Source organism: Zootermopsis nevadensis, unplaced genomic scaffold (genome assembly GCF_977971745.1).
Source record: "Zootermopsis nevadensis isolate Lab colony 2312 unplaced genomic scaffold, Znev_1.0 Znev_ptg000016l, whole genome shotgun sequence".
NCBI lineage: Eukaryota > Metazoa > Arthropoda > Insecta > Blattodea > Termopsidae > Zootermopsis > Zootermopsis nevadensis.
The window spans coordinates 6,807,480-6,828,557 of record NW_028259148.1 but is presented as its reverse complement, the minus strand read 5'-3'; the positions used below and the strand labels follow the sequence as shown (position 1 = coordinate 6,828,557).

Here is a 21,078-nt window from a genome sequence, read left to right as displayed (position 1 = left end):
AATATGATCCATTACACGTGCACATTTTTTAAAGTAACAACCGGTTTTAAAAACACCACAAATCTTGAAATTCTCGAATGTATAATGTGTAATATCTAATTCACTTTTTAATACGTCAATAACAATAATGTTATCCATTTTATGTGAACATGAAGAAACATACTCATATCTGTAACTTTCTGCAAGTAAAACAAGAAAAAGAAGATATAACAATTAAATATACATAAACAATCATGTAGCTCATTTAACTTCTACACTAACCTCATTTTCATCTGTGGAATAAAGAGAAACCACAACAGCACGTTCTTTTGTGCATTGGTTAATTAAATCAATCTTTCTGATTATGCTGAAATGTTAAATGACTTCCTGAAACAGTGACATTACTCCAATTCATAACTTCTCTACCACATTAAAATCTGAACTGTTCTACTGAATAAGAAATTTAGTGTAAATGGTCTTGTATTTTTCTAATGTTTACAAAACTGCACAATTTTTATGTACAGTTGAAGCATCATATTTATCTGCCACAGAAAAATCAATATGTGATACTGGTTCCAGAGATTCAGCGAAGCGTAAAGCTTATCAACGTAACTAAAGTGTTACATAGCTACTATCATCTGCAATTCTGTGCCAGAATGACACATATCACAACAAGAAATAACGTAACACCAGACAAGGATTTCCACTCACCAATTTTTATAAAGAAACTATTCTGCTGAAATGAAAATTGTCCACATCACAGGAACATACAGACAGGCCAATTCTAGACATGCTACCCCTCACTTTAAAAGGAACTAAGCAAATACTTGTACCTCTTCCCCTCAACCTGTCCAGATTTTGAATTGCTAATGGTCACCTGCAGAGGCTTCTACAGGAGAGCAAAGTTCATCATCCCATACTGACAAATCTACACTCACAGTATACCACGACACATGACATCACAACATCTGAAGGATGTTTAGAAACCTTAACGAGTGAGAAATCAGGTAGAACTTTACAGACATTTCACAGGTGCTTGCTGCCTAAATCATCAGGGTGATCAGCAAGCTACAAGTGAGGTATCGATCTGAGGTATGGGAACCATTTGGATATGGCAGTACCTCGACCAGACCATTGATCCAGACTACATGGCACAAAAACCCAAAAGACAGTCATGTTCTTCACCAACGACTTGTAATGTGTCTTTAAAAAAATTACTGTCTCATTGAGCAGGTTCTGAATTATTTATTTACTAAAACAATAACATATTTACAGCCACTTTATAATCTAAACTACTTGATATATTGGGGCATATTGTGATAAGGCACCTGCAACAAATATGTTAATTAACAAACTTAAAAAATGTGTTAATTTATATAATTCACCTCAAAATGAACGTCTCTCTTTCTCTCTGCAGATACAAACCCATCAATTTTTATACTCATTCACATAACTAGTCTTTCATTGTCAGCCAAACTACTACAAATATGAAGGAGTTTATGTTTGTGACATATAAAAGACAAAGCATTTTCATCATAATACCAATAAACACTCTGAAAAGGTACAACCATTACAAGATATATGTGCACTTACATTTTCAGTCTCTGTAAGAATGGGCATAGATCCACAAATAAGTAAAAATAAGATAAATTCAAACAACCAAATCTTGCTGTAATAACCATAAAAAATTAAACCTGCATTTGAGAAAACACAAATGTTTAGTTTAAAGTATTTAGTCACACATCTTACAGTACACTGATGTATAATTCTTGGATATTTTCCTTCATCTATCAGTTTCAGAAACAAATAACATTTTGGAAGCTGCTTCTGCTTCCATCATCAGGCAAAATTCTAAATTCTAAAACCTAATCTCAATCCCTGGATATTTAGATTCATTTTATCCAGTGGTCCTAATGGATTAGGTCGCATAGTTTTACCTAATGGCAGAAGCAGAGCCAGTTTCTGAAATGCTGTATGTTTTCAAAAGACAAAGAAAAATATCCAAGAATAAGCATCAGTTCAATGACACACCTTTGTTAGAAACTAAGGGACTAATCTTAGTGCAAATATGACTATAGTAAAATTAAAATATTTCAAGTTTCTTACAATGAAACCTTTGCTGATAAAAAGTGATATGTGGGCAGAACACTGTTAGTCTGTAAATCGCAACAGTTTGGATTCATGCTAGTCCACATGCTTCAATGTAAAATGTCATTGTAACATTAAGATCATTGGGACAATACGTATGAACACACACCATATAAATTTTATGTTAAGAAAAAATGAAAACAACTTACCCATTTGTGCATTTCCATTTCCAGCTCCCCCAGGACTACCAGGGTCAACAAGGGCGGCTACAGCAGGACTGGTGCTCGTGCTACCACTACTCGCACTGCTATTCGTATTGGTGCCTTCATCTGCTGTCCTCTTAAAAAAGTTGTGCTGAAGTGCATAATAAGGTGTAATTCGAGTCTTGGGATCAAAGTCCAACATCCGAAGTATCAGATCCTTGAACTTGAGGTAGTCCGAGACAGCATGACCTGGCTCACCTAGTCGCCGCCCACCCGGGCCCCCACTTTCCACACCTAATATGTCATGAAGTCTCCGAGTACCCGGTAACTTGTACTTTTTCCCATCTTTCGCTTTCTTCAACACATAAGAACCATCACCAGGCAGCTTATCAAAGTACTTCCGTGCCTTGTGGGCCTGATCAAGAATGTGTTTCGATGGCATGCCCAGAACCTCCACTATCTTGTTCATCTGGTCCACCTACACAACAGAGCAAACTATTCATATAGTATCTGACACAACCATCACAGTACTTTATACACGTCTTCACTGCATCCTTCGCATTGAAAGGTCCATTGCTTCAATTGGTTTGCTATTTCAATGTAAAGAACCTTGAACTGCACATTAAAAAAAATGTATTTCACACAATAGTGTTTCTGAAACTGAGCGCAGGGCACAGACAACTTTTGTCCTACGATTCACATATCAATACCTTTTATAAGAGGCAAAAATATTTCCAAATCATAATTTTCTGAAAGCCATTACTTTCTTTCCTAACTAGCCTGTCCAGATAATAGATGGGCAGACTTAATATAAGCAACGTATTTTGAATATTACATGTATTAGCGAACTTCTGATAAACTACAAGGATTAAGGATAAAACAGCAAAAGCAAGTTTAATACACTATAACAGTGATTTCATAGTATGACTGAGGGCACATTAACAGAATCCATGTCCACAGCTTGATGAAGCAGTTTTCCTAAAAAAAGAGTACACATTAAAGTTCAAAATACCTTTTAGCCTCTCTTAAGTAATTACATAACAGATAACAGAAAAATTAATATTACATGATGTGGTATTTTATAATCATCTATAAAGCAATCTACAACCCAGTCACAGACGTAATTAATTAAATCCAGATTTTAAATTAATCTGGATAAAACAAATTACTTTATACTAATATAAAATCATTGCCAACAGACTGGCAATTATACTCACAATGAAATGTTGTCTCTTGAATGTGATGCTCCATTAAAGATGAGGGGTGGGAGTAAAGAATGATTATTACACTAGCTAATGGAACTCACTGATATGGACAAACATTGTATGTACATGTAACAGTTCACATTTGTCTCATCTCAAATTTCCAATAATACCTCAGAGGAATAAAAATGTAAGGAAGAAACTATATTCATTTTTATAAATACAGTTCTGAGAAAGTGTAAATACAAGAAGGCAACAAAGTGGCATTTTCCTAGCACCTTTGTCATAACAACCGATTCCTAACTAGCAGTGGCTTTTATTTGACTTTCTGCACTGACTACCATTAATACACCCTCTCTGTTCCCCTCCCTAAAGTAAGCCTGCAATCCACCATTCCACATTCAATGCCTGAGAGCTGTACTGAACTACCACCCCTACCCCTTCCACTACAACGCATGGCTGTACACGTGTCCATAATGTTACTACTAGCTGTGAAAACATTTATGTGTATTCTTATTTGCTAGATTCTTTTATAAATAGCTGTTCAGCTGAAAAACATTGGTACATTTTACTTCAAGGGAGGTGTGCTTCTGTTGTATCTGACCTTCTCCCTTCTTAGATGTTTACTTCATTTAATACATTTCTAAGATGAAGAATAACTGAAAGCCTTACTTAACCAAATTTTAAACAATCACACATCATCCACTGCTGTGACACAGAAACCAATAATGCCCACTGTCACATCATAGAAACCAATTATAACTTTCTTTCACACAACTCCATTATTTCTTTTAGGCAATTCACATAATGCTAACTGGCCATATACGAGGTGCGATCGGAAAGTTTCCAGACTGTGTCAATAGAGGGTGAACCGGATGTAGTATGAACTTCTGCCGCTAGGGAGTGCGGCCTACATTCATAGTGAATCAGTGTGCCAACCGGCATCATCGAATTAGCATTTGTTTCTTAGTTACGGGCGTTTTGGTAGTGCATTACACCGACCCTCCTGTGATTTCGGAATGGCGTGTGCATCAAATTTTGCCAAAGACTCGCCAAAATGGCTACGGAAACCTATGAAATGCTAAAGCAAGCATTTGGGGAGTCCGCAATGGGTCGTGCACAAACTTTTGTGTGGCATTCACGTTTTAAAAATGGCCGAACCTCTGTCGATGATGACGAGCGTTCTGGATGACCATCTTCGAGCACAACGCCCGAAAATGTTACGAAGATTCGGCAGGCCATTCACGAAGATCGACGTCGTACCATCAACGACTTGTGCGACATTGTTGGGATAGGCTATGGGACCTGTCAGCTGATTCTAAAGGAAGAACTCCACATGCGACACATCGCAGCCAAGTTTGTGCCAAGGCTCCTGTCTGAGGACCAGAAGCAGAATCGACTTCTCGTTTGTCAGGAGCTCAAAGATCTTGCAACAACCGACCCCTTCCTTTCTAAGGTTATCACAGGTGATGAAAGCTGGGTTTACGGGTACGATCCGGAAACGAAGCAGCAATCTTCACAATGGAAGAGCCCATCGTCACCACGACCGAAGAAGGCAAGACAGGTCAAGAGCAATGTGAAGTCAATGCTGATCTGTTTTTTCGACCAGGAGGGGATCATCCATAGGGAGTTTCTTCCTGCAGGTCAGACGGTCAATGCTGAATTTTACTGTGGGGTCCTGAGGCGGTTGCGTGAAGATGTGAGACGGAAGCGGCCAGCAAAGTGGCGCAACCACAACTGGCTGCTGCATCATGACAACGCGCCAGCGCACACCGCCCTCAAAGTTCGGCAGTTTTTGGCCTCAAACACCATGGCCGTCATCCCGCATCCTCCTTATTCGCCGGATTTAGCTCCGTGTGACTTCTTCCTCTTCCCAAAGATGAAAATTCAGCTAAAGGGAAGGAGATTTGAGACGATAGAAGAGATTCAGGCAGAATCGCAGATGGTGCTTGACAGGCTGACAAAGAAAGATTTCCAGGGATGCTTCCAGGCTTGGCAGCGGCGCTGGGATCGTTGTGTTCACTCCCAGGGGAACTACTTCGAGGGTGATGGTTGAATTTAATACCTGAGATAAGTGTACGGGTTTTTATAGGCGCAGTCTTGAAACTTTCCGATCGCACCTCGTATGTTTAACTCAGTTACAAGCACAGTACTGACAAAGTAAAACTGTACCAGCAATAGTACTATAGTCCAGTGAAGGGTTAAACAAAAGAATAACTATACACTTTCACTGCAATCTGATGATGTGCTCAATGTCTCACCCTCAACCATCAGCTAATCCTCAGGTAGAAGGCATTCATCAGTCAGAAATTCAAAACAGCAAAATACTAACTGTAAACATTTCCCATAAAAGCATTGAAGGGAAGTGCATGCATGCACCTGTCCAACTTACAACAAAAGGCGTGACCAAGTTCCAGGATAAAGGGGTGTCCAAGATATAGGGTATTGTGGATATGTAAAATTATAGGATATTCACTCATTAAAATTATAAGTGTCCAATATAGAGGAGTGTCCAACTTGAGGGGTTTTACTGTAAAACAGCTGCAACATTTAAAGATGTATATATGTTTCTTTAGCCGTGAAATTAATTTAATATTAGTTAATGTAACATCAAATTTCACAATCCAATCAAATTCTGACTGACCCTACAATCAGTTTTCCTTAAGTTTACTTCTGGACCAACTTACTTACTAGGATTTAATACATATTCCATGTTTCTACCCATAAGTTTATATTTTCCTATGAGTACGACACTTCTATTCAGCATTCACCATGACCTACCTCATTTGCCCCGCTGAACAAGGGTTCCCCAGTGTGCATTTCCACCAAGATGCATCCCAGGCTCCACATGTCAATAGCTAGGTCATATGGAATTCCCAGAAGAACTTCAGGTGACCGGTAGAACCTTGACTGGATGTACTGGTATATCTGAATAAAATATTAACAGCTTCTTAGAACTGTAAGTTTACATAGTTCAATCAAATCTATGATACCTATGTTCCAAGATCAAAGTATAACAAAGCAACAAAATTCATAACTTAAATCAATGAAATGCTGACCTATTTTAGGGAATCTACAAACTGGTTTGTAACTTAGAACATTTCAAGTACTTGGTTTTTGCTATGTAGAGTATGAATATAGGTAAAGTGTCCTGACAGTTCTGCAAGACCTTCAGTCATAGCACAAGCTTTAAAGAATGTGCATTTTCAACATTTATTTAACAGAAAAATCTGTTTCTCTATTCGAAAACTTGTGTTCAACTTCAGGTAACCACAGGCTCAATCCTCTACCGGCCCTATTTAGGTAACACATGTTAACCAATTACTTCATAACAAACAATTATTTTAAATAACTTTGGAACTGCAGCCAAAATGTAAAAGGAACACTGCTCCAAATCAATGCATGGTCTATTGAAGCATCAACAATTTAAGTAATTCTCCAAATATGATTAGGAGACAGGAAATAAAACATAAATATTTCCCATTGGGATGGCCAGTATATGTACGAACATTTGTAGGGGGTTCAGACCGAGAGTGAGTTAGACAGACATTAAAATAATCAGCAGTGACAGGATGCCATTTCTAAGGAATTTACTGCTCAAAATATTTCAAAGGGAACAACAATTATATGTTCATGATATTATTGCACTTACTCTCTGTCCCAGTTGACACGAACTACCAAAATCAACAATCTTGATAGCCGATCTCTTGGGATTGCACAAGAGAATATTTTCAGGCTTGAGGTCACAATGGATAATGTTGAGCTCAGGCGTGGACAGGAACAGCAAGGCCGTGCATAGCTGCTGTGCAAACTTGCGTGTCAAGTTCAGAGACACGCCTCGAAAGTTAGTGTTGCGCAGCAAGTCGTACAGGTTGTATGACAGCAACTCGAAGACTAGACACAGGTGATTACGCCACATGAAGTGCCGCTTCAGTTTCACTACAACACAAAGTAACAAACTCATACACTGTTCTCAGTACGAGTTATATAGATATTCTTTTACACTTCCTCAAATGGCTATAAGATTTTATTACAATCTTTGTTTGCATCACATGTAATGTACAAAGTCCACTTCAGGTAGGGAATAAATCCTTGCTGTCTTCCATATCTAATAATTTACAATAGATTTCTATGGGGGGGGGGGGGTCATGCCATTATAATTAAAAGAATTAAAGTTTTCTATCTACTTCTTACAACACACTAATGTTTTAATGAACTACACTACTAAAACAGGGTATAGCAAGAAGATTTCTGTCTTCTGCGTTGTTGCGCTGTGTAGTCTGGTCAATACTGCCTCCGTCATCAGGGCCCTGATGACGGAGGCAGTATGACCTCTAAAACGTTGGTTAACATCTACCAGACTACACAGCGCAACAACCCAGAAGACAGAAATCTTCATACTCACCACTGTGAAAACCTCAAATCTTACAAGGTACAGCAAGACTGAACACAATTCGTCTGGAGTGGCTGCTCCCAGCATATAAAGGTTTATCATACAGATGTTGAGTGATGTACTTATATAATACCAGCATGACAAGATCTGCTACCAAGTTTGTGCCACTGACAACTTTTAAATTATCATACGTTATTATTACCATCAGGAATTAAATAAAAATAAGCGTTCGTAGCATACATGAATTGCTTCTGTACTTTTGATATATCTACACATTGAGTGTGAAAAACATTAATACAACACCAGATGTTCTGCTAGATAACTGTAGTGGTAATGAATCAGTTACAACTACTAACTCAATTTTAAGAAAATGTTGCTATCACCATAGTACTGATAGGTTCATCCTTATGATCTTTTCATGCAATTTAGCAGAGAAGCATGAAAATTTCACTCTTAGAAGCTCATAAATTATGCATTTCCCCATATTTCACCCCACTTCAGAACCTAACTTCTCTTTTTGTGGTAAAATATATTCGAGCACAAACTAGACAATAATGAAAAATTTAAATATGAATAAAATGATTACACACAACATGAAAGTGATTAAGCATTGAAGAGTTCTTCACAACAAACACATTGTAACAGGGCTCCATACCTTTCTGCACTCATGAATATGCATTTCATTCCAGCTAAATGCTGATTCAAATACATTTATTTGCAACAGGTATAATAAAATCTTATTTCCAGTAATTATTAATGGTCTGGATTAAATATTTAAACTGAAATCATGTAGCAAAATTATAAAACAAATTTTGAACAGTTCAATAACAAGTACATGGACCTAGCAGCACAAAGTTATGACGCCCTTTAAAAACAGAATGTGTTTCAAACATACTCATGCCATGTTTCCGATCGGAGAGTTTACTGGGGTGGCTGACATAAGACGATACATTAAGGGAGAAAGAAACAATACACTAGATATACACTCCTTCTGCTAAGTCTGCTAAAACTGACAGGAGTATACGCATTATATTTGTCTTACTTATGATTGTAAATCTCAATGAGAAAGGTTGTAGATGTCTTTTCCAATATTTCTGTCACTATTTATGTCTGCCATATTTATCATTGCCAACTGACAATCCTGTTTTCAAACACAAAATTCACCCACCCAATAAAACAAACACAAAAAGTTTAAGTGCCACTAAAAGGTCCTATAAGCTCTCCTCTATATGTCAGACCCCTCTGTAGAAGTGTGTAGCACTGGCAGCATAGAAACAAGTGCTTTCATAGAAGCGCCAAAGGCTGAAAGGGTTAATGTGTACTGTTGTGTGCACACCTGCAATTTTTTCAGATATTTTGTTGTTACTTAAGTTTCACTGCCTGCTATAAGAAACCATTTTGCAGTGAATAAAACAGCTTTCTCCATATGATCAGAAAATGATTTATTTTTTATTGTTTAACAGCACCTGTTGGCGAAAGTAGAAACTAAAAGCAGCTCCACAGTGTGCAAAACTCTCTAAAGCCTATGAATTGATATAAAATAACTAAAATAATACTGAACTCAAAACACAACATTAATAACGCAAGGCCTCTGTGTTATCTGACCAGAAACTGGACAGATTTGGGAGCTAAACCTTAACATGGTTTTTCATCTCACAACAAAAGTACTAAAAATTCAAGTAAGAAAATTATTAGCACTTGCTAGTTCTGTAGCACTGACTGCCATGCTTTAGACACAAAGCCCATGAAGCCCTTTCTTCTTTCTGCGGACTAAATTTAAACAATATTCAAAAATGAAGCACATCTCCCATGACATACTAGAAGAATCTACACGCAACTGCAAAACCTTACTAACCCAAGGCTTTTCATAGAACCTCATTCTCATACAATGTTGTATTGTGGGTCACATAATGTAATGATAACTTTATTACACTTCATATTTGGATGGTAACTTGTTCAGATCTCAACCTGGGCACCAGATATTCTGACTGAAGTGTTCAATGGTTTTCCTCAGCCAATAGGAAAACTCCAGGATAGTACCCTTGAATAATAACTGCAGCATTTTCAATCAATAACTTTTTCAAAACTAAATTTTAACTACAACTGACATAGTATTACCAAACAAAAATATAACAAAATCTATCATGAGCCACAGCACCATCTGTCAAATAAACATGTTCTGTTGATAAAAGTAAAATTCCTGTTATAAAAGTTATTAGTTCAACCGCATATGATTCAGAAACCTGCTTCTGCAAAATTACAGTGCAATAGATTTATCAGTTTCTCCAACATAAATACCTGTTTATAATTAATCTACTACTCTGGCATTGTTTGGAAAAATGGAATTTGTGATTAGGTCTATTTGAAATTCACAAAGAATAAACCAAAACACATACAAATGTATTCGATATTGGCTCAAGAGTAAGAACTGTGTTTAATCTACCACTGAACGAAAATTTTAACAAACGTGTTACCGCGTCAACGTAATGGTTTTATAATGCAATTTCTATTTTACTTACATTCACACTCAGCATATATAAAATCATTTTAATAATGGGTTGAACTTTAAATTGTTCGCATATTTTTAAGATATATTATGTAAGACATTTATTTCCATTTATAAGATATTTATTTCCATGTCTCCAAAGATAATATTCAAGAATGGCCCTGCTTTGGTAACACTGACAACATTTTGCATTATACGGTGCATCTGGGCCTTGTTTTTCACTTTTGTCACATAGATGATAATGTTACACGTCTTATGTCAACAACTTAGCTTGAACAGATGCAGAACAAATCTAACATAGGACTATTAATAATACAAGAAAAGAAAGTCTGAAATTTTTACTTGAATAAAGCCTTTAAATATTTTAAACTGTATTTATAATTCTGACAGAACAAGTACGTTATCAGAGTATTTATTCTATTGATTTCTGAAGGAAATAAGTAGTAAACGAGACAAAAACCCCACGGAAAGTATTACTAAAACATTGAGGCACTAATTATTTATTTACAGTGCAATCCTTGTCAGCAGACATTAACCCAGTAGTTTCCAAACTTGACACAACCATTCTCTTCATAACAAAATCAAAATGCTCTATCATTCTCCTTTCTGTTTTCCTCTGAACATTGTTTATGTCATGATTTAAAGGTTCAACATGAATATAAATCAAAAGTTGATTTCAATAAGAGTTTGTCAAGTCTCATCCCATACTCTGGAAAACACTATATCTATATGATTCATCAGCGACTTTGACTATCACTGACACCAATGTTACATTGTACAGACAAAAATTTCAGCATTTCTACATTGTTAGGCGTGTACGATGGGCATCTTTATTTGACTCTCCTCCAATCACATCATAATTATGACTAAATTATCTTACCAGATTCCTTCCTCTTAACTGAATTTAAACACAAATACTGAGACAATATGCAACAGTGGATGAGTGATGTTAGGCTAGTCGGAAACATGGTTACGCACCTATTTTGTCTTTACCTATGTAATACTTGTTGTCGGAGTCCGCCCTGTTCATCATTTCCAGAAGCTTCACCTCAATCTGGGCCTGGTTCAAGAATGGCTTCTTGTTTTTTATGATCTTGACTGCCACTTGGCACTGGTCTTCATGGTCAAATGCTTTAACAACCTGCAAGCCACAAAAAGATTAAGTACAAATATCTCAAAACTGAAGGTGCAGAAGGCTAGGTAAAGGAAAGTTGGAAGCTGCCATTAACCTCAAATAAAACAAGCACATCTGTAAATTACCTTCACTTATATGAAAAATTATTTCAAAGCTAATATGATAACATCGCATAACGCCAGAAATAAAAAGAGGCTACACAGGCTTCCAGTGATATAAAAGAGATAAAATTAATTTGGTCACCAACACTGAAGAAATGAATTGTTTCTGAAAGTCTGTGCATGAAAAATCTCAAGTTCTGAAGGGTAGTATGCTCCATGCGAGATCAATCCATGTCTGCCAATGTAATCCACTGTTTCAGATGTCAATAAAATGTAATCTGCTCTGATACTGAGACTGTCAGCATAAGCATTGGCCATGCCATGGACAGAAAGGCTTTTCTCCGAATCCTTCAGTTTTCCTTTGTCAATATTGTTCCACCGCTACTCCACATTCACTCCTGTCATCTGGAGCAGTGGTATTCAACCTTTTTCTGTTTGCGTACCCCCAGATATAATTTCTCTTCAACTTTGTACCCCCAAAGTTGTTGGTGTATAATTCAAGTTATACATAGTATATAATCTATATCTAAAATAAATTAAATAAATTACATTACTGATTATTCAGTGTTTATCATATTTTTTTTTAAATTTCACGTACCCCCTAAGATGTCTTCGCATACCCCCGGGGGTACACGTACCCCAAGTTGAATACCACTGATCTGGAGGATACACCCAGTTCTACAGGCATAGCCAATCTCTTGACTTGATGGAGCCTCACTTTCTGATACACAGACCGTTAGTTGAAGATTAGGTACACAATTCTGAGAATGGTGGACTGGAAGAGGAGGTACAAAACCTTGGCCATCTCAATCTGTGGACCTTACTCTGCTGGATTTCTATATATGGGTCGAGGTACAAAACAGGTGATATCAACTGTGAAAATCAATGACATTGACTACTGAAAGGAAAGAATCTAAAAAATTGTTTAGTGTGTAATTCCACATGATCACTTGTGTGTGGTAAGAAATTGAATACGCACTTATACGAAATCCCAAATTCAATTCAAAATAGGGTAAAGAACATCAGACATTTCAGTACAAAGATTTGTGCCTATTAAATATTTTCACAGAACTTAATTTCTTTGTATCTGTCATCAGCAAAATTTAAAAAGCATAAATGTTGGAATTGTGTAAAGAGTTACATAAGAAGATATACATAAACATGTGAATAAATAAAAAAAATGCAAACGAATGAGTGCTTAACCTGGCGATATTCTGTGTTTCCACATGTTAATTTTTTTTAATTCACACAAATCTATATATTGAAACTCACAGACTTTACCTCTCATACACGTATTGTAAAATCACAAATTTTCAGGCTGTGTTCATAAAGCATATAGTAATTGGAAATGAAGGAAGAACAAATCTATGTTCTCATTAAAAAAACCCTTTAAAGTGTCGTGTGAGAGCATGTCCACTTGCTGTAGTAAATTTAATTAATTCATCCAATGTTTATGAAAGTGGTGGTTTGTGTGCAAAATTTAAGATCTCATGGACTGTAATGTGGATCCATTATGGAAAATAAAGGCATCAAAGACATTCAGTGCCTTCAACTTGCACAACATTTCATTTGATCAACTTCACCAAAGAAAATTACCAGCCACATGCTGTGCTTTAATGCTGTAACATTGTAAGATTTGAGGTTTTTACAGCAGTGATGACGGAGGCAGTATGACCTCAGAAACGTTGGCAAACATCGACAAGACTACACAGCGCAACAACCCAGTAGACAGAAATCTTCACTGTAACAATGAGTAGTTTTAGGGGCGATCAAGGTAAGACGCTCAGGAGCAGTCAATTTCATCCCCAGGTTGTCTTTAGCGACAGTGTTTCTAACGCACACCTCTGACCTGTAGTCACTTTAAACAGACCAATTTAACCAATAATTACCTACCCCTGCCTGACATATTTTTTAAAAAACAACACTTTTCTAAGATGTGATTTGGGACTCAATAAGCACACTATTGTCAAGTTGAAAGTTAAATATTTCTGACTCATAGTTCAAATCGTTCACGTCAATTTGGTTTATGAAAGACTAATGTGCAATATGGCGATTAACCAACCTGACCAAAGGAGCCCTTGCCAATAAGGGAGTCGATTTCATATCGGTCAAGAAACTTCTCTCCATTCTTGATGATGTAGTCATGGTTGTCATCATCAAACCCATCATTGTACAATTTACGCTCCTTTTTGTGTGAGCTGTCTTCACCTTGAGTCTGCTGTGCACGTCTCTTCTTCTTCGCGTAGTACACCTGCAACAAAAAAGTTCTCATTTAAGTTTTCTGCAAATCCAGTAATTCTTTGCACCATGTGCCAGTAACTTAGTAAATGTTGAATACTACAAGGAAGAAGCATTTTTTTTAAAAAAAAGAAAAGTAAGAGGACCCTGATAGGACAGCTGCGGTTTTCAGATCCAGATCATATTTTCTCAGATGAGGTATTGACAGCAAATGTATACACCCCATCAACTTTTAAGTCTATTATCAACACCTCACTGACAAAATTCCCTTCACCAATGTCTTTGTGGGTTTCTATTTAGGTATGTTAATGCTACTTCTTTCACTAATCAAACACATTTAAAAGCAAATATTTATTTATACCAAATAGAAAGTATAAGACAAGTTATTTCAGATAATCTTACTACAAATGTCATTTTATGAACAAATTTTTCCAGTGACCCTTTATCCCAACTTCTACCAGCTCAAGTCTTCTTTTGGTTTCTGCAATTCTTAAAAAGTACTGGAATAGACCTTGAAATATGATGTGAAATGACTCCTTCCCCGGAGTTAGTATTTCACCAAAATCATCTCATCTTACATGGTGCCAAATAACCTTTGCAGTTAATTCAATGTCGTTATACAACACATGGACAAACAAACCACTCTTCTTCCCTGTGACTGAAGACTTTTGTATTACTCTGTGTGTCCAATGTAGCATTCATCAGTTTATTTCATCAGGTCAGTCATTATGTGTCCACCCTTTTCCATAAAACCGCAGGCCATGCCGATTCGTACACAACTCATTTATTCACATCACTTACAAATCTTACGTAGATTGATTCAGTACATACTGGGGTTGCATATAACACAGCATATTTATTCCAGTGAACTGGAGTACAGTGCAGTACAATATATACATACTATAATTTGAATGATCATTTCCCTAGTTAGACCGGCGATACAGAATGAGCGCTGGTTCGAATCTCGGGGGGAGAAGAAATATTCTCATAAGCTTTCGACCAGTGTATGGGACCGGTGCCAACCCAGCATCGTGAGGAAATTGGGGAGCTACAATGAGTAGCATAATTCGGTCAGGAAAACTAGCAATGGCTGGGGGTTCGTCGTGCTGATCACACGTCACCCTATATTTGGTTGGATGATCGTTCACCTCTGCTTAGGCATGTGAACGTGAGGCCAGCAGTCAAGCTAGTCGGCTTTGGCTCTCTGGAGCTGTTACGCCACGGATTTAATTTCCCTAGTTAAGTAGCTGAAGTAAATGCGCTAATTACTGCCATATGATTTGAGTAACTTACAAAATGAGATTGCTCCTACCAATCAAAATGGGCCAAACAGGGTTGGATATGCGCTCATAATTTACTCTTATCTCATTACATCACATCAAATAATAAAAATAAAAGTCAATACATTTTGATGTGATCTACATTTAGATGCATGCACATTTCAATACCTTACACGTGACCGCTGTAAACACGATGCGCCACAGATACGGAGGAGTCCAGGAAACACGGGTGAGGAGTTAAAGGTGCGCACGCGTGTGTAGAGGGGATTCGTCTCCCACTACTCTTCCCCTCACACCCTCCCCTCGGACTGGACAGCGGCCATGTCTAAAAAACTGAACTGTACCACTTAGTTCTTTACCTATATGGTACGCGATCTAGTAAAAATGTTATGGCGTTTGATGTCAGCGAAATGTAAAGAGCCCACTATATTCCTCCAATTTCAGTGGTCTGGCGCCCAATGCTAGCCAAAACAAACAAGAGGAGCATTATCCAGTTTCTCCGGGTCACGGATCAAGGCAATGGGGTCGAATGGAAGGCACCTATATCGAAGACCGTTTAATATTTCCCTATCCTTCATGCCAGAATAGCCGTATCATAGCTTTTTACGTGTTTTTCTTTAAACAAAATGAGCAATTACAAATTCTTATTATTATAAATTCAGCTAATATTTTGCGACAATGAACAAACTGATGCTGTATTTATTCCCGAACTCCGTGGCTTGTTTTGTAGGCAGACTATTATTTTTGTTTGAAGAGACGGAGAAAAAAGAAACTAACATGAATCATTAGAATCGATACTATCCTAGATTCGGACTGTCTTTCGAATGACGTTGCAAGTTTATATTTATTTATTTATTTATTTAACAACGCTGCCAGTAGCTCTATCGCAATTGGGTGGCTACCATTACATCTTCCTATTGGGATTCTTATTAAAATGGTGGGAACCTCAAGCTACACCATTTTAATACGAACTGGTAAAAACTAAAATGTAGTAATTTCAAAGCTCATGTTACAACGGCGGTGAGACAGTAACATTCCGTGGGCGGTCTACTAACTGCCCTGACGATGAAGGCAGCACGTACCTCTGAAACCTGTAAACGTTAACCGGACTACATGCAGAAACATCCCACACGACAGTCACCTTCATTTGTCGTCATATTACAAATATGAACCAGGCTTAAGGTAAGAGAGAGCCCTACATAAAAAATGCCACGTCCTTTATTAAACATGAAGTTTTGTTAGTGTTTACAAGAGCCCAGCAGTATTGCCATATCCAGAGCCAAACAGACCCAATCGACACCTTCACACCCCACTTCTTTGAGGACACAAACGACCTCTTAATAAAATGTCTGGCGACGAGCTGATCTAATTCCAGGCCGAGGCAAATATTTTTCTCCTCGTTACAAAGTCTAGACCGATTCCGGGGTGCGCCCAGATTCCTTACCAGTTGGTTCCTGGAGTAAAACGGCCGAAGCGTGAAGCTGGCCACTCCCTCCATGCGGCGTTTAATTAAAACGCGGGGACAATTTTACTTATCCCGCCTTACCTTTTCGACACCTACCAAAGTCTGCATAAACCACATTCGTAAATCAAAAGCTGCGAAATATGTTCTAAGCGCAGAAGTAAATGTAAAATAATAACCAACTACATCTGATATGCCGTCAAATAAATGCGGGTCATTTATTTTAACATAACTTCAGGGGTATCTGAGAGCACCGCCATTTTCCCACCCCCCCACGATCTGTTTGCGATCAGAGTTCGCCTCTGTGGCTGTAACGGACGTGGTGACAGGGAGCGAAGATGGAGAAGAAGGTAAAACGACGCGATGGCGAAAGGGGAATGTAGCAAGAATAGTGACGAAAATCGATAGTGGCGTCACAGATCTGGTTGGAAGCGTCTACCACGAGAGGGCTGGCATTCACTGGACCGACGTCCGCTCTGCATAGCAACGCCAAGATGAATACAATAATGGGAGCGGTTAGTGTCTCTAAGACGTCGTCCCAGTCTCTGCGCCTTTTTTTTTTTTGCAGAACGTATGTTTAGAGCGTTTCATTAAGGAACTCACTACATCAAGCAGAGTCTCTTTTGAGAAGCTAATAACAACAAGCCCACCTAGTCAAGAAATTAATTTTACGGAACCCGAAGGTTCATTAGCGTTCACAATATCCCGCCTCCGGTGCCATTCCCAAGCCAGATGACTCCAATCTACAGCCTCACACCCGATGTCTCTACGATTAATTTAATACTAACCTCCCACCGACGTCCAGGCCTTTCGATTGGTCTCTTCCCTTCAAACTTCTGAACCAAAATTCTGCATGCATCTCTAATCTCTCCTCTTCGACTTCATAATTGCAACGATATTTGGTACAATCAAATCTAAAAGTTCGTGACGATGGCGAGTCATTTGAATACAAATTTTCTTGGATATTTTCCATCGTCTAAGAAATAATAAAATAGATAACGACGTTTCGGAGATGGGGCTCTATCTCCGTCTTCAGATACCTACTCTGTAGCCCCATCTCCGAAACGTCGTTTTCTATTTTATTATTTCTTAGATGGAAAATATCCAAGAAAATTTTTATTCAAATATTTGGTACAATGCAAATTAAGTTGGGTAGCTTAGTCAGTATAGAGTCTGACTACGAACCAGACGAACAGAATTCGAAACTCAGCAGGTGCAAAAACATTTCTTCCAGCATATGCATCCGGACCGGCTATAGAACCAACATACTGAGGGTGCCGGGGGTAAAGAGTAGCCAGAGCGTCACGCTGACCCACCCCCATAGTGCTGCAGTCAAGAATAATTAAAGCCACACATCCTCTCCTCCCAAGAGCCACCATGGCAGTTTTACTTTCTTAATTATGGATCTCCTCGTTAAGTACATTTTCCAGCACCCTGTAACGTCATACCCCTTAGTCCAAGTATTTCCTTAAGCACCCTAATTCTCTAATGCCCTCAATATGCATTGCTCCCCTAACGTGAGAGAACAGCAGACAAAATTACAGCTGCGTGTATTTTTAATCTTTACGTTTTTAGTTAACAGAAGGGAGGGCAAAATTAACTTACCGGAATTCATATAGCTCGTAAATTTATTTTTTCTTACCGTCGTCCCCAAGTATTTGAACTGTCATATTTTGAAAGGATGTGTTAGTTAAATTTATATAATAAATCTTCCCTGTAGCCTTGTGACAAGATGTGAACAGTCCTACTTAGTTATCTGCGTTTGCTTCCAAACCAACTTCGTTACCAGTATCTCACAAACAAACAAACCAAAACAAATACGCAAAATCTGAGCCGTCTTTACCTTTTTCAACAGCTGTGTGTTTGGCGGACAGCGTATAATCAAATACGCAGCGTTCGGCCAAAACTTCGCATTTATTTTTGTGCGTATAATCGAACCCGCGTTGGGCAAACTCGTGTTGAAAGACGGTTTCCCGTATACCAGTGGTAACCGGGGATATTCCCGTGTGAGGATAAAACGGCCGGGGAGTGAAGCTAACCATTCACATCCAACTACGGCCGAGGTTAAGAACGCCTAGAGCCATACGTCCACTCTTCCACACGTCTGCATCGCGTGGTGCTTAGTTACGCAATACAACTACTTGATTCCAACTTTTACCTTGACAATAAAGTAGTTTAAACAATACCGTAGTGCCTTCTAAATTATTTCAGATGTAGAAATTCAAGTTCAAATTTAATTATTAAAGTCTCCATTTAGCATCAATATAAATTCGGTCAATGGGTGACTTACAATTTTACGTGTCAATACTTCTAAAGCTTATTTCTGAATCTTATAATTTGTTTCACTGTTTCTCACACCGCAGAGTCTAATTCAACAGGTGTTACGCATAATTTCCACAACTTCACTTACCGCAGTGCAAAAACGTAATACGTGCTCCAATATCATCATAACCTGTATTTCTCTTTACATGCCCTGTCGCCATACCACTAACGTACCACTCAATGGATAGGTCAACTTGCTGGCCCACGTCTATCTAAGCTTGGATTGTGAACAGCTTCTACCTCTATTTATAGCCTGGAAATCTTCCCAGCTGGCCGCATGGACCTCGGTAAGGAGGCTACAAGAGTTGCACCGGGCTTCATGGCTAAGACCATGAAGTGACCAGCCGCGAGTGCCGTTACCCCCGGGGGTGTCAACGTTGCAAGCTCTTTACATCCGCGATTAAAATGAGCACACAATGAGAAGTTCTATCTATGAAACTTAGTGCTGGCTGGCGGGCGAAATTATGCCAAATGGGAAGCTATGTAAATGAAATAGGATTTGAGGCGACTTCCGAGACATCCAGTCGCATCAGAACCCTGATGATAGGGACAGAGTTGGTTCCCGAAACGTCGGTTAACTACGGTAACCAGTTAACGCGGCTGATTGCCCGAGAAGATTTGATTGATTGTATGTAAATGAAGTTAAGTAAAGGTGCGTAGAGTTACTGCTTCCTGCCCGTAACCCTTATTATTTATTTAGTGTTCTGTCTGACGACAGGTCCATATGAACAGGATCCTTCCATCCTTTTCTCGGACTGGGACCTGTTCATATACGTTCTTGGCAGATGATCCAGAAGTGGTTTGCCATTGCCTTCTTCTGTGTGTGAATGGAGTAATTGTTGGGATGCCACGGAGAAACCGGGGAAGCCCCCGGAGGAAAACTCCGTGTTGCCTAGACCACGGCCTTGATCAACACAAGTTATAAATTCAGGCACCGCCGGGAATCGAACTCGAGACCCCAGTATTACAAGACCAGCGTTCTAACCGCTAGACCACCGTGCCTTCTCCGTAACCCTTACTTCATATTACTGCTATTTCTTTAAAGAATAAAATAAGAATTATCTTATTATTCGCAGCGGCAACTATTTACTACATAAATAATGCCAAATGTTGCAGTTACAGATGTTCTGTTGCTGAAGTTCTTTCTGTACAAACTATTTCGGGTGGGGGTACATTTAATAGAACAGTGCCCAAGCCAGAAATTTCACGGGAAAAAACATCGTTTCTTGTCCAACTAGTAGCACTGACTTTTTTCCAAGTCACGCTTGTCAAGTAAGACTTTAGCACTCTCAAGTGAAGTACACACACCCCCTTGTTGGCGCACGTGACTACATGACCTTCACCACTACCTTCCTCAACCAGTTCTGCCATGGACGTTGAGCTCTTTGGAGGTGTGGTGAAAATGGCGTTGTAACTTGAGGCCCGAGTGTCTTCGGTCGAACACGTTTAGCTGTAGATGTGAATACACAGGCGAGATCAAACAGAAGTTTGAGGAAATGTTTCCCTTATCTCACGTACCAAATCGCAACGTAGCTAACTGGTAATTTTTGGAAAACTAAATCGATAGATGCTACACTACAGGACAAAGTCCATTCGCAAATTGTCACTTAAAACGTCTCACCATCCGTACAGAGCGCGCTTAAAAACACCAGCATCCGTACATGAGGCGTTGTTCCACTGATGCTGGTAGGTCGACTTCACAACATTTCTTCGAAAACAAAAAAAGCTCGTTTGTCCTGTTACCTTGCCTGCGCTGTTTTAGATCCTGAGTCTCCACCAACTCAGATTAGGGTCATCCAGGTCTCAAGGGGATATGGTCTGCCCACGAGAGGTTTTGCCACCCACGAGGAAAAGCAACTATCGGGGACTAAGCCCTCTACGGGACACCCCCCAGGAAGGCGCTAACAGCCGGAGTAGCTGACGCGCCTTGTTGCAACACGGGTGCAAGAATAGCCTAAGGTAGTTGCTGTAAGTGTTGCACAACAATCGTGCAACAATGACCTACATGATGTGGCGTGAAGAACGCCTTTGGAATGTCACTGTTCTCCAATGAGTACACATTCCATATCTTGGTTTTATAAATTGCTATCCTCTGCGGACACAAGCAAAGCATTTGATTCGAGTACAATGACCTACTTGTGACAAGACCAAGTACTAGAGTTAACCCAT

General features: G+C 38.8%; 1 protein-coding gene across 4 annotated transcripts in view; it reads right to left on the bottom strand.

Moving 5' to 3' along the window:
- The window catches only part of mnb (minibrain), a 145,184-nt gene that overhangs the window by 32,378 nt on the left and 91,728 nt on the right, over nt 1-21,078 (bottom strand). For 2 of the 4 annotated variants that reach the window (XM_022079645.2, XM_022079643.2), the window contains 5 exons: nt 13,670-13,858; nt 11,350-11,512; nt 7,125-7,411; nt 6,254-6,400; nt 2,277-2,748 (listed from right to left, as the gene is read on the bottom strand). In XM_022079645.2, the coding sequence (XP_021935337.2) occupies nt 2,277-2,748; nt 6,254-6,400; nt 7,125-7,411; nt 11,350-11,512; nt 13,670-13,858 (1,258 nt within the window). Of the gene's footprint in view, nt 1-2,276; nt 2,749-6,253; nt 6,401-7,124; nt 7,412-11,349; nt 11,513-13,669; nt 13,859-18,997; nt 19,082-21,078 lie in introns of those variants that run through there. The other 2 variants (XM_087349513.1, XM_087349512.1) reach the window with 2 other exon arrangements.